This window comes from Rhipicephalus sanguineus, chromosome 1, assembly GCF_013339695.2.
Source record: "Rhipicephalus sanguineus isolate Rsan-2018 chromosome 1, BIME_Rsan_1.4, whole genome shotgun sequence".
Taxonomy (NCBI): Eukaryota; Metazoa; Arthropoda; class Arachnida; order Ixodida; family Ixodidae; genus Rhipicephalus; species Rhipicephalus sanguineus.
In genome coordinates, this window is record NC_051176.1 from 200,624,304 (window position 1) to 200,637,014 (window position 12,711).

The 12,711-nt window shown below is 45.3% G+C and overlaps 1 protein-coding gene across 2 annotated transcripts in view; it reads right to left on the reverse strand.

Moving 5' to 3' along the window:
• Positions 1-920: 920 nt before the first annotated feature.
• LOC119405306 (protein MTSS 1) overlaps positions 921-12,711 on the reverse strand; it is a 79,226-nt gene continuing 67,435 nt past the window's right edge. For both annotated transcript variants that reach the window (XM_037672134.2, XM_049418703.1), the window contains exons 15-16: positions 9,617-9,716; positions 921-4,868 (exon numbers count right to left, since the gene is read on the reverse strand). In XM_037672134.2, the coding sequence (XP_037528062.1) occupies positions 3,556-4,868; positions 9,617-9,716 (1,413 nt within the window). In that variant the 3' untranslated portion in view covers positions 921-3,555. The remainder of the gene's footprint in view (positions 4,869-9,616; positions 9,717-12,711) is intronic.

The window sequence follows — 12,711 nt, forward strand, 5'->3', positions numbered from 1 at the left end:
CGCGCGCCGAAAGAGGATAAGAACTAGCGCCGCGCCGCGGCAGTCGCGCCTCGGGGCACGCGTGATGTTGTGCGCTCAGTATTGGGTGACGTCAGCCACGCGCTTGTTGAACAGCCAGTTGCAGAACACACACACGGAGAGCTCATGCTGCCTGCCGACACGTACCGAAGAAGGAGAAGGTGAGAGGAGCAAAGAGCAAACATGCTTCGCAATATACCACAGTGCACCGCGCATATTTCTGTCTGTGACGTCGACAACACTTGCTTTACCTCTGCAACGTCACAAGGGGCCTACGTCTACGTCATACTAGTGGTTATGTTGATAGGAGTTCAAAATTCAGATGAGCACTCAGGCTAACTTAAACCAAATTAAAATATCTTAAAGGCAACGCTTGTCACTCATAATCGGTCAGAAGTGCCCCCGCATGCAGGACTATCAAACAACACAAGCATCTCGAGTTTCCAAATTCGGTGTCAGGGGTACTTTAACTGATGTAGCAAAGAGCTTGCTTTTCTAAGAAGTTGATTGTTAGTGCATGCATGGTGGCACTGTGCAGTTGCATAAAAATCTGTGTGTTCAAGGAAATAAACTTCTGTTGGTTGTTTGCACTCAAGTGTGTCGTCACCTCTTCCTTTAGTCGTCAATTGGTTTGTGCAATTCAATACCTTTGGTCACCTAACGTTACAATTTGAAAGAACGTATTTTCCATATCTTATATATGAATAATTTCTGAAGGGGATTGATTTGGTGTCAGATTAGAGAAACATGTCGATACTTTACTTCAGAGTGACTCAAATCTGCACGCCGATGTGAAATATAGATTCTGTGTTCCGCGGTTTTGTTCAATACCACGTGGGGTGCCTCACGAAAAAAAATGCTCGAGAACAGTCCTCGTCTCTTTAGCTTACCCGAATAAAGCGTTATTACTCGCAACAGGCATGTGGCCTGCGGGCTGCGTGTTTGAGACCCCTGCTGTAGGCACTGTCTCTCTCCTTTCATCCCAGTGAGCGCGCTGAAAGCTACACAGGAGAGGATGAGAAGGGGCAAGAAGCTACATCCCTACATCAGTGCACGTCATGACCCTGAGCACTTCGTTTTCTTTGAATGTGCAGTTCGCTGTCAAATGTGATCACGCCGGTGTAACTCTATAGTGTAATTCTAGCACTGTAGAGCATGGCACGGACTGTCCGTGGCACACTGCCGCGGCCTCAGTCGCTATGCATCTCACAATGCTCAAATCCGCCAATTTCTGTGCCCATGTGCTTTTGGGTATACAACACACTTTATTTTTGGCATATGGCGTCATTTGTTGAGAGAAGAGCGAGCAATTTCTAGCTGACTTTGAAATTCACTGTAAGTTCCATACCGCTTGCTGTGCAACATTGTTTGGTTCACATGTTCACAGGAGCCTCGACTACCAATCGGCAGCATTTCCTGATCATGGTCAAAAAGTGTTGCAGGGCCCCTTTAAGGTATTGGAACTGCAGCAAGGTCAACACCCCGTCTTTCTCAGTGGCACCAAAGAAAGAAGATATAAGCTCACTTAATCTGAAACATGGGTTCAACATACAAATATGATATATTCTTGAAAATGCACCATTCATTTTTCTGCATTACGTTAACAAATATGTCGCAGCTTTCATGAGCTCAAACATTTGAAAATATGGAAATTATAAGAGATCATTTCCTATGCACTAACAAAATAGCTGCAACTAAATTTTGAGATATTTTCAGCTAGTCATGTAATCAGAAAATTCCAGCAATTTTGTGCTTTGCTAAATTAGCACAGAGCGAAATGTGCCTTGAAATACCTGCTACTCACTGTTATTACACATAGGAGTGGCCAGCAGCTGTAACAGGCACGTACGTTAATGCTTTATTTTTATTCCCCAACAACAATTCACCTCATCTTTTAGCAAACTGAGCTATGATTATACTTCCATGCCTTAAAATGTTCAGACCTTTTCTAGTAGATGTGAACTAGGGGTGTGCTAATAACGAAATTTCCAACTGGAATACAAATATTTGAGAAAAGTGGCTCCCGAATATAGAATACTTTCTGATTTTCACAGTGCCATCAATATAAAGCCAAGGAACTTGTAAATAATAATTGCTTTAAACTATAAGGGGCAACACAGCAATGATATTACCAAAAAATGTTACCAGCCTTGCGTACAAGAATGTTTTGTTCTCTGAAGAAGAAAGCTGAGAATGGTCAAAGTAGAAATCCTAACAAATGTGTATACATGACATATCTCAAAGCAAGTCATTTTTATTGAATGACTGAAAATTATTGAGTAGCAGTTATGTGCCGTATGCATTCACTAAGGAACTACAGCCCCTGTACAATAACTGCAGGTACTGTAATGAAGAATCATTTAGTGAAGTTCTTACATCGACTGTTTTTTTTTTTTTCAGGATTTCATTAGGTGGCATTATCCCTTATATATCCAAAAGAAAAAAAATATATCTGACAACTTTGAACAGCGGATTTTCTAATTGAGCACAAGTTGACCAGCATGAACTATCTGATTTGAAATTTCAAATATTTGAACACCCCTAATGAGATAACAAAATGAATGCAAGAACCAATAATTTGTGTCTTAATAGTACCAACAGTGCACTGTTTATACAAAAACTTCCTTAATGTGAACAAGTTACTCTCATGTCCCTTCAAGCCATTAGGAAAACTTTGTATACAACCCGGCTGGGAAAATTAAACACTGTGGAATAAGTTTCTGTCAAAGAATTAAGCCCTAATGTAAAAAACATCCTAGACTGAATTCAACGTACAATAAGATACTAACAAGAATGAAACTTCAATGAAACTTTGCTGCTAAGAATAAATGATATATTCACAAATGAAGAATGCACAAAGCAATTTCATGAACGATATTCTAATTTTTGGTGGACTGTCTTGCTGTAAAAAGATACTGCACTCTAAAAAATGAGTTGGTCCTATAATGCTCCAATACATATGACAAACAGCTGGCAATGGCTAAAGCTCCCTTCAAGCACAAGACAAGCATGACAGTGATGGTAAAAGCAACAATACCCAAAATTACTCGTAAGAGATGCACGACATCCATGCCACACCAACAAAAAATTTAGTGATATGAACTCTCCCATTGCACTTAATAACGTGTGCTCTACATAAGAAAATAAACCATGCAACACAACATACCAAGATATGCGTAACATTTACAATGACCTAGATGTAAAAAATATATATGACCATGACATTTGGGTTAACGGCTGCTAAGCAGGTAGCCCTTAGAATTATTTATGCAAGCTAAGTGGCACATGTCACATTCTGAACACACAAAAAATAACAGGCAAATAAATAATACATATTCAACACCATCAGTACTGTGGTGCGGTATACTTAAAGTGCCAACAAAGTTTTAAAGCAAGGAATGAAACAGAGCACAGTAGCTACAGCAGCACAGAAGGCACCCAAGCACTCCACCCTGCTTCAATCTTTCTCGATGTCTTTGTCACAAAGTCGCAGTGTCCTTTTCATCATATGTGCCAGATGAAAACCACAAGGTAACGTCACAGCAAAAGCGGTGTTGAGCGATCACTCTGAGATGCAACTCGTTTCAGCACTGTACCTTGCCGAATCTGATCCATAAGTGACTCTCGGCATGCAGTCAGATCAACGGAACCACGAGATGCTAGCCAGCTCTGAACTCGAGCAGCTCGACCACCGTTTTGTCTTGAACCAAACTCAACGTCTGGCTGCAAGGAGCCACGACGTGCTGTTGCAACTGATGTCTGGGGAAGCATGCCAGCAATGGACTGAACTGCTTGCATGTTATGAATTTGGGCAGGTGCTGCTGTGTGCACATATACTGGCGCTGGAACTGTTGTCTGCCCTGTAGAGAAGGATGTCATTTGCTGCATGGGTTGCGCTACCTGCTTTGGGGATGGAGCTTGTTGAGCTGGTTGCAGCGACACTCTTCGCTGTTCTGCGAGACGAGCATTTAGGTTGCTAAGAAACTGTCTTCGCTCCGCTGAGTTGTTTTTCTTTTCACCAGATGGCACTGGCCCCACAGACCTGCTACGGCGGTTCTCTGCTGAAGGATCAGCTGTTCCACCAGCAACACTGTTTCGTGGATCTCTCCTGAGATCACGTTTGAGAAGTGTTTGCTCCAAGTTGGCTCGAAAGAAATCCATTTCCGGAGGCGCCTTTCCAGTTTTCATTGCAGCCCCTGCACTAGGCCGAGTGTATGCTACAGATGATTCACAAAGTGAACCTTTACGGACAGCTGCCTTAGCTTCACAAATGGATGTTGCTTCAGATGTTGAGAATTTAGCATTAAGACTTTGAATAAGAGCATCACGTTCACTGTGTCCAATCGTGTGAGCACGCAGAAGCTTTTTTTCATGTTGTGCTTGCTTTCTGAAAACACATGCAGCATCACCTTCTGTATCGAGTGATGGTTCATTTTCTAGTGATTCAAGGAATGGTGGTGGAGCAGGAAAAGGCTTTGAATCACACTCCAGGTCAAAATTTGACATATCTGGTGGATCTGGTAGTGGAAGGCCACAGCCATCTTCAGTGTGACTTGATGGAAGCGAGAATCGAAGACCAGCCTGTTCTAGTGGACTTGGTTTCGAGAAACGGGCATTGAGTGCTTGTATCAACTTAGCCCTGCTTGTAGAACTGTTGTCGTTATCACTGACAGACTGACCCCCCCGGTCAACAGTAGCTTGCTCTTGAGTGTGTTGCAAGCTTGGAGATGAAGGTGAACAACCCTGAGTGCTTGTGATTGAAGGGGTCCGTCGCACAGGGGGAGGTGGTGGTGGCTGTGAGCCGCGTCGGAAGCTCGACTTAGCAGGGAGTGTTGAAGACTTGGACAGCCCTGCAAAATTAAAGATTTCCTCTTTGATTCTCACTGACAGGAGACAAAGCGTCAACTTTTGAACAATGCACACTTCAACTGCAACAAAGCCTACCATTCAAATGTAATATAGTACCACGTTGTTAGATCATAAACATTGTCAACACACCTGATCCATATTTGAATTCAGACTACATTTTCTAGCACTGCAAAAAGTTTTCAGTGGTGCTTTACCACTGCCTATACATCAAACGAGAGCTCAAAATAACTGAAATTCAAATATGTATATATGCTCAGTCACCAAGCAAGCCTACTGGGGACACATAATGCCAATTGAAGAAAGCGTTTCTTGTTCAATTTTCCATCTGCTATTCCACTTGTAAATTTATTAAGGCAAAAGCCTTAAAAGCATCAGACACTGGCCTTGAAAAATGCAGCTTGCAGTACAGAAACTGATGTGACTCTCAAGCATGACCTTAAAAAACAGGGTTCGAGGTCATGCTTGAGAGGCTTACCCACCTCCGCACCCCAAGCTCATAAAAGACAGTGCTCTTCCGAAAACTTCCGACCGGCACATTTCCTCACGGTACCCTTTTGCGCGCTATGTATCCCATAAGCTACTCAAACGACTGCAAATTCTGCTCTACAAATGAATACGCTCTACCATATGGTAAGGGAGTGTGGATGCAACCCATCAATACTGCCTATCCCTGGACCAAATGGCGAGCAGTGGGAGGCTAAACTGACAACCTCAAGCCTTGAAGACCAGCAACGTCTGGTGAACAGGGCCAAGCTGTCAGCTCAGGCCCACGGCATCCTGGTCTAGGGACATTGCCCACCTTGAACAACTGTGCCATTGGCTCACTCCACTGAATAAAGTTCATTACTCCTCCTCAAGCCAGAATCGAACCAAGGCATTCGGCGTGGCAGTCAACTGTTCTACTACAGAAGCACACCAGTGCTTGAAGCTGCTTTAGAAAAAAAACTTGGAGGATGCCTGAGCTTATCCTTGAAGAGTAGAACGCGATAGTGTAATCGGGCCTCATTTGCATTGCCTTTGCATTCGCTAGCCAGGCTTTGCTTCTCGGTGGACAGAGAGAGAGAGAGAGAGATAAACTTTATTTACAATAAAAAATTCTTTTGGGGGAGCCCTAGTCAAGGGCCCCACTGGCCTTGGCTGCCCGTTCAACCTGGTCGATCAGCGCTTGCTGATCGGCCAGGTCTGAGCTGGACAGTCGCGCCTCCCACTGCTCCAACGTGTGTGTTGGTATCGTGCCTGTGTGTGTCAGGTGTGGGGGGTGTTTAGAGCAGCCCCAGGTAATGTGGTAGAGTGTAGGGCTTCCTCCGCACCATGGGCAGGAACTTCGATAGCACGTGGGGAACATGGCGTGTAATCTTTTTAAGTGGGGATAAACCCCAGGTGAATTTTTCTCCAATTTATTGCCTCCTCTCCTGTTAGGCGTTTGTCGGGAGGGGCGTATACTTGTCGGGTAAAACGCTGATGGGCAAGCAGGTCTTTTGCGATTGTGGGGTTGTAGGTGGCAGAAGGCGCGGGGGTTCGTAAATCTGCTGAGTGGGCTAGAGCCTGTGCTCAGAAAGTTAATGCACGAGCCGCGGCATCCGCCCTCTCATTTCCCTCCAACCCTGCGTGAGCCGGGCACCAGAAGATTGTATGGTCGTTATTGACGGGATGCTTTATTAAACCACGGCATCCACTGGGAATTCTGCCTCGTAATAAGAGACGATAGGCTGTCTGAGAGTCCGTGACGATGGTGCTGCCATGTCCTTTACGTTCAGCGGTATGTATGGCCAGCGCGATGGCCCTGGTTTCCGCCTCCGCCACTGAGGAGTCTCTGAACGAGAGCGCATTTACTATTTCACCATGTTTGTCAATCACCACCGCGACAAAGTTTTGATGGTCATGACGTTTCTTTAGAGGATGTGGTTGCCTGTAAGAAGCGACGTCCACATAGTAGATGTCTTCCCTGTTCAGGCGGTGCAGGAGTGCGCGGAGCCACGCTGTGCGAGCCCTACGTCTCCCCTTATACAACTCAACCGTGCCACAAGAAAAGAAACAGCTGTGCGTGTAACATTGGCCTTTTTTAACCCTTTACTGCCGGTTGTCGCGAATTCGCGACATACCGAAAGACGCTGATTAAGTAACACACGAAACACGTTGATGCCTTCACCGGCGGCTGTCACGTATTTGCGGCGAACGTAGCTTTCAGCACGAGATATCTAGCGCCATTGCATGTAAGGTATTGCAAGCTGGAGCCCAGTGTTGTACATGAGTTGCCGGAGAGCGCGAAGCACGTGCAACAGCTCTCACTTCTTCATTGTTTTCTGCCCGAGGGACGTAAGTTCCATCTCCATAAAATTTTTTCGATGTGCACGCATACAAGAGGTTGCACACGACATGTCACATTGTTTTCAAGTACGTTACTTCCTGCGCGATCCTCGCTTCTGTGGTATGTCGCGAATTCGCGACATCCGGCATTTGAATCAGTCAGTGATGACTGCCGGTATGACAAGTTCATGATGCACTTCCGCTCTTTTTATGGGAAAAAAGGCTTCGCATGCATGCGCTTGCCACCTGAAGATAAAACTGACGACAGCTGTCTCAATGACAGCGAAGACGACGATGTCGATCCCGATCTTCATGTACAAGCACGAGTGTCTTCATCGAGCAGTGAAGATGAAGACAAAGATGTGGTAGACCAGCCAAGCTAGTGCCTCTCTAAAACATGCAGTGCGGTGGAAAAAAAAAAAGACTGTCAAGAACAGCGGGAAATGCCACACTGGAAAACCGCTCAACCTCAATGTGACGCTGTCCGAGCTCCTATTGAATATTTCAAGAAATTTTTTTATGACGCCTTCACAGAACACATCGTTCAGCAGAGCGATGTGTTTGCGACGCAGAAAAATCCGAACAAAGGAGTGGCTCAGTCTCGTGGTGAGCTAGATCTATTTCTCGGTGCCTTCACCTTCGTGTCATTCTGTCGGCTCCCAAGAAGTTGGCTATACTGGGCGGCGGAGTCTAGGGCACATTTGGTGGCCGAGACGATGTCACGTCATTGGTAGGAGGCAATTAAGTCAAACTTGCATTTAACAACAATGACGACGCCAAGTTACGTCGCCCTGAAGAGATCCACCTCATTGATGCGGCGATGCCATACTTGCGTTGCATTAAACATATTGAGCTACTATTGGCTTAAGTGCCGGTTGTCGCGAATTCGCGACATACCTAAAAGTATGCGTGAAAGTTGCATTTTGGATAATGCAACTGCTGATTTGTGTTAAGGCTGCTATTTAAAGCTGAAAAATGAAAAACAAATTTTTTTGTTCGGCGCTTTCATAATTCAGGCATTAAAGGGTTAAACTCTCCTAGAATGCCTACAGCAAGTGCATTTGCGAAGTGCCCACTAGGCCATTTTTTATCGTTTTGCAAATTATCGAAGGACCCACTATGCATCTGCAAAGCAGTACATGCACCTACACAGCTGCACACTTTGTTGATGCTGTGGCTGACAACAACGATCAATTATGCCTGGTGCGATTGTACTCTTCTGCTACGCAATACTATCACATGTTGAAATGACTCGTTGCACTACATGACATCCCTACAGGTTTTCTTTCCGAAGCAGTTTCAAGCACAAGTAGGACAGCTGCTGGCCAGATGGCCTGGGTTCTATTTCGGCTCAAAATAATAATTGTTGGGAGTTTTATGTCTCAAAACTATGATATGATTATGAGAGACATCGTAGTGGAGGACTCTGGAAATTTCAACAACCTGGGGTTCTTTAACATGTGCCTAAATCAAGCACACGGGCCTCTAGGATTTTATCTCTATCAAAATGTGGCCGCTGCACCCGGGATTTGATCCCTTGACCTTTGGGTCAGTGGTCAAGCACTGTAAGCACTAGACCACTGCGGCGGGTACTGATTCCAGCTCGAACACATGATTTTTATTATCTGAATCCATGAATCCATTTATTATCTGAATCCTTGAATCCATGAATCCATGAATCCAAGTTGGCGTTGCCCACTAGGACAACGGCAACTTTTTGCTCACAACCAGCGATGCCAGCGCCGGAATTTCTGCGACACAGGCTATACTTTCCTTGGCTTTATTGTCCGTTGATTTCATTCACAGCAAATGACACTAATACCAAATGTCATTGCAGTTTGCGTTGACCAGTTCCTCATCTTCTTTGCCTTGTTCTTCTTGCACTTGACACTGGTCATCCACGCCATATGGTTGTGTGAGCAAGATGTGGTGTCTTCGCTTCTCACACCACCACCACGCAACGGTTCCCTGGCCATCTTAAATGTCAAGGCCTTGTTATCGCTATGGTAGACAGCCAGTGGCTGGCAAATGATAACTTCGAGGGTGAAAGCAAGCAAGTGGGGGCGATGCACGCTCGCACGAGCAGTCAAACTCTCTCCCAATAACTCGAAAATATGCTATGAGCGGCGTCACTGTACAACCTTGCAGAGCGCTCGGCCACGCGCTCACGATGTAGCTCATACTGAGCGCGATAGAACATGCACAATACGTTTAGTGAAGCTTTTCTTTTATAAAATTTTCACACTCCAAAGTGGGAGTGCAGGAGTTAACATGGTAGGCCTTACAAAAGAAAACATGGTAAATATGGCTGCCATTTGGGGAACGTTATACAGAAAAAAATAATAGAAAAAGGAGTTTATATACTATATTAAAGCTTATTCTGGCACATCAGCTAGGAAAGCCACCTATAGGTTATTCTTACCTTCATATCGTATTGAGGCATTACTTGGTGAATATGTCTTGTAGGCTTCATGTGCCTGTAATGCTGATCCTCTTCTCACAGGCATCGCATTATCCGGTTCCTGAAAAGTGAAAAAACAAGGTAATAAAAAAAAAAAGAGTTGCTGTTTTTCCTAATGCGCAAGTTTGTGATAAACGCATTAAATTCGTCATTTTCCTCTAGTTTCTGTCTGAAATGAAGGCTGTTTCTATTGATTTCAGCACCCAATCTTTCAATGTGGCTGAAAATCTTGGCGGCGAAAATTTTGTTCAGTATCCCTTTAAATTGTAACAGAAAAAAACCCTCTAGGACCCTCAAATGCAACTCACACAAGCCAGCTAAACCTAATGCATAACCAAAACAAAAATACAGTGATGCTACCGAAGACTTCTGATTTGGAGCAATTGTTGGAGCAGCAAAATTTCCGTTTTGGAGCACTTTGGAGCAGCAAAATTTTCATCTTGGAGCACTTTGGAGCAGATATTTCTGCATCTGGGAGCACTCTGGAGCAGCGAATTTCACATCCTGGAGTGCACTACAGAAGCATATTGCAATAACATTCAAGCACCGGAATATTACTATGGGGCTCTTGTGAAGGCTAGAAATATTTCGATTCATTGCAGATCTCATGGAAAAAATCATCTCAGGAGAACTCCATACTCCATACTCCTCCTAAATACTTCACTCGCTAATGAAAAAATAAAAGCTCATGCAGTTGAGTGTTCTGAATTAACCTCGTCCGCGATTATTTTCGACACTAGCAAATAAACAGAATACCAGATCAATAAAATTGCACTTTATGAAATAACACTCTAAATACATCTATGTGGTTATCAGCAGACATTGTAGACAAATGCCGTGATGTACAGCAGTGCCACAATGCCAAAGAGCCACACTGTCCCTAATGCATTCCCCTAAGAAAACACCAAGGCGAAAGCCAGGTTCTTTTTCTTTTCGATCGACGGGTTGATCCTCCCCCTCCTTCTCTGCAAGCTATCTGCACCTCACCTGGTTTTGCGCAAGCTCCATGATCGGCGCACCGATTACGGAAGCAGTGTAAAGCGACGATGTCATGATGGCGTCATCACGTGCCATCACGATATATGACGACATGATGACGTCACAAGTTTTGACGATCTATGACGCGATGATGACGCCATCACATGATTATTTTTTGCATCAATCGACGCCGCCGACGGTCAATTTTCGTGTTTGATAAAGCATCTGATGCTTTCGCATTAATATTGCGTATTGAACATTAACAACCTGGCCTTACACACCAAACTGTCCTCCACCATGTCACCTCCTTGCCATGTGCGAAACAGCTTCGCTTATCATCCACTTCACAGAGTGAAATGGCTCCTCAACTTTTTATAAATGTTTGTTGTGATAACAATTATATGGACGCTCTCCGCGGATTTTTGCCGTTGCAATTGCCGTAATTTTCTGTATAAAGACCAAATTAATAACATCACCACGCGCATTCTAGCCGCGGGTAAAGCTCACGACCGCTGGCGACGAACGCGGCTGAAGCGGAGATTAAGCTAGCCGGCCGTCTGTCTCCGTCGCACGGACAGCGCATGAGATAACATCTTCCCGCGTGCGGGCCTGCCGTCGATTGCTCATCAAACAGAGAGGAAACGCCCCGCCCGTCTTTCGTAAGGAGCATGAAAGGACGCCAGAGGAGCAGGGGGGGGGGGGAGGGGACTGCATCGTTCGAAGGGCGCAGTCGCTTGCGCGCGCGCCATCTCGAGGCATCAGGAGACGGCTCGTAAACTTGCTGTGCTCTCAACGCTTACTTCGTGTTTAGAGAACTCAGAGCAAGAAAACGCATCGGTTCCTGGAGCGGCCATATTCCCTTAAACCAGTGTTTTGTTGAGTTACGCGAGATCGAATCCAAAAGAGTTAGCTGCTAGCCTTACTTCGTTTAACAATACAATTTGTTGGTATCGCATTCATTGCTTCGCCCTTAAGCGAAACTGAGTTTTTTTACCCGCCAGCTATTGACCCCCGAAAGCGAGAGGCGGACGTGTAACATGGGTAGCCGCTTCACTGTGGGCCGTCAGCGACGGGCCCGCTACTGACAGCTGCGCATTTACGGCTGCTCCGACCAGGATATATGCTTTTATTAATGAGATGACATTTTTAAAAAGCAAGCAAAAAAATTCGAATTGGAACCCTAGCACGTGAGCTCGAAAGGGCAGGGCCTTTTAGGGGGTATTTACCGCAGAGTGATTAAACTCGGACGTGCTGGTATAAGCAATTACGAAAAAGCTCTTCCGAATGAAGATCCATGGATAAAGTATATCCGAGGAAAAGCGTGAACGCGTGTCCACCGTTCGCGTGATCTTCCATAAACGCGAAGCAAGGAAAATTCGATATTGTTCCATATATATACTGCTAGCGATCCCAGATTTCATTCCGCGATGTCCGGAAACAGAAGTGACAGACATTTTAGCAGCACACATGTAGTTAATACTGAACATTGCTTTCCTTACATGCCGTGCGACGCTTGAAACGAGCTATCAGCAGCGTTTCTAGAACAGACGACGTCCGCCGATGAATCGCCGTCGCACTTTCTCGCTACCGAGAGGCCTAGACGTCACGAGCCTCTGCGGAGAGCGCGTTTTGCTGTCGAGCCGACTTGCAGAACAGAAGCTGCGTCGGCACCGTGCATGGCATCGTGGCTTATTCGGGACGCACGCGCGAGCGCTATTTATTCAGCGGAATAATTCTTGGTCCATGGTTGCGACTTTGGCAGCCCCAAGATCAAGGTGCACATGTTCTGACGCGCCGGCCGTGCGATTGCCGGTGATAGACGCCCCCAAACCCGAGACTTTGGCGCAGTTTGGCGCAATTTTCGCCGATATTATCAGGATGGCGCAGTAAATACAATTTGGCGCACTTTGGCGCAGTTGGCGCAGGAGTGGAATCACTGAAAATAGAATGAAGCTATACCATTTCTACAATATATAACAGTTCAATCAAAAGCTTTTCGGTCAGACACTTTTGATCTACAGTGCTACAATTCTGATGTCTTCTAGAAGCCTGTGGCACTTAAACACAAGTTTAAAGAA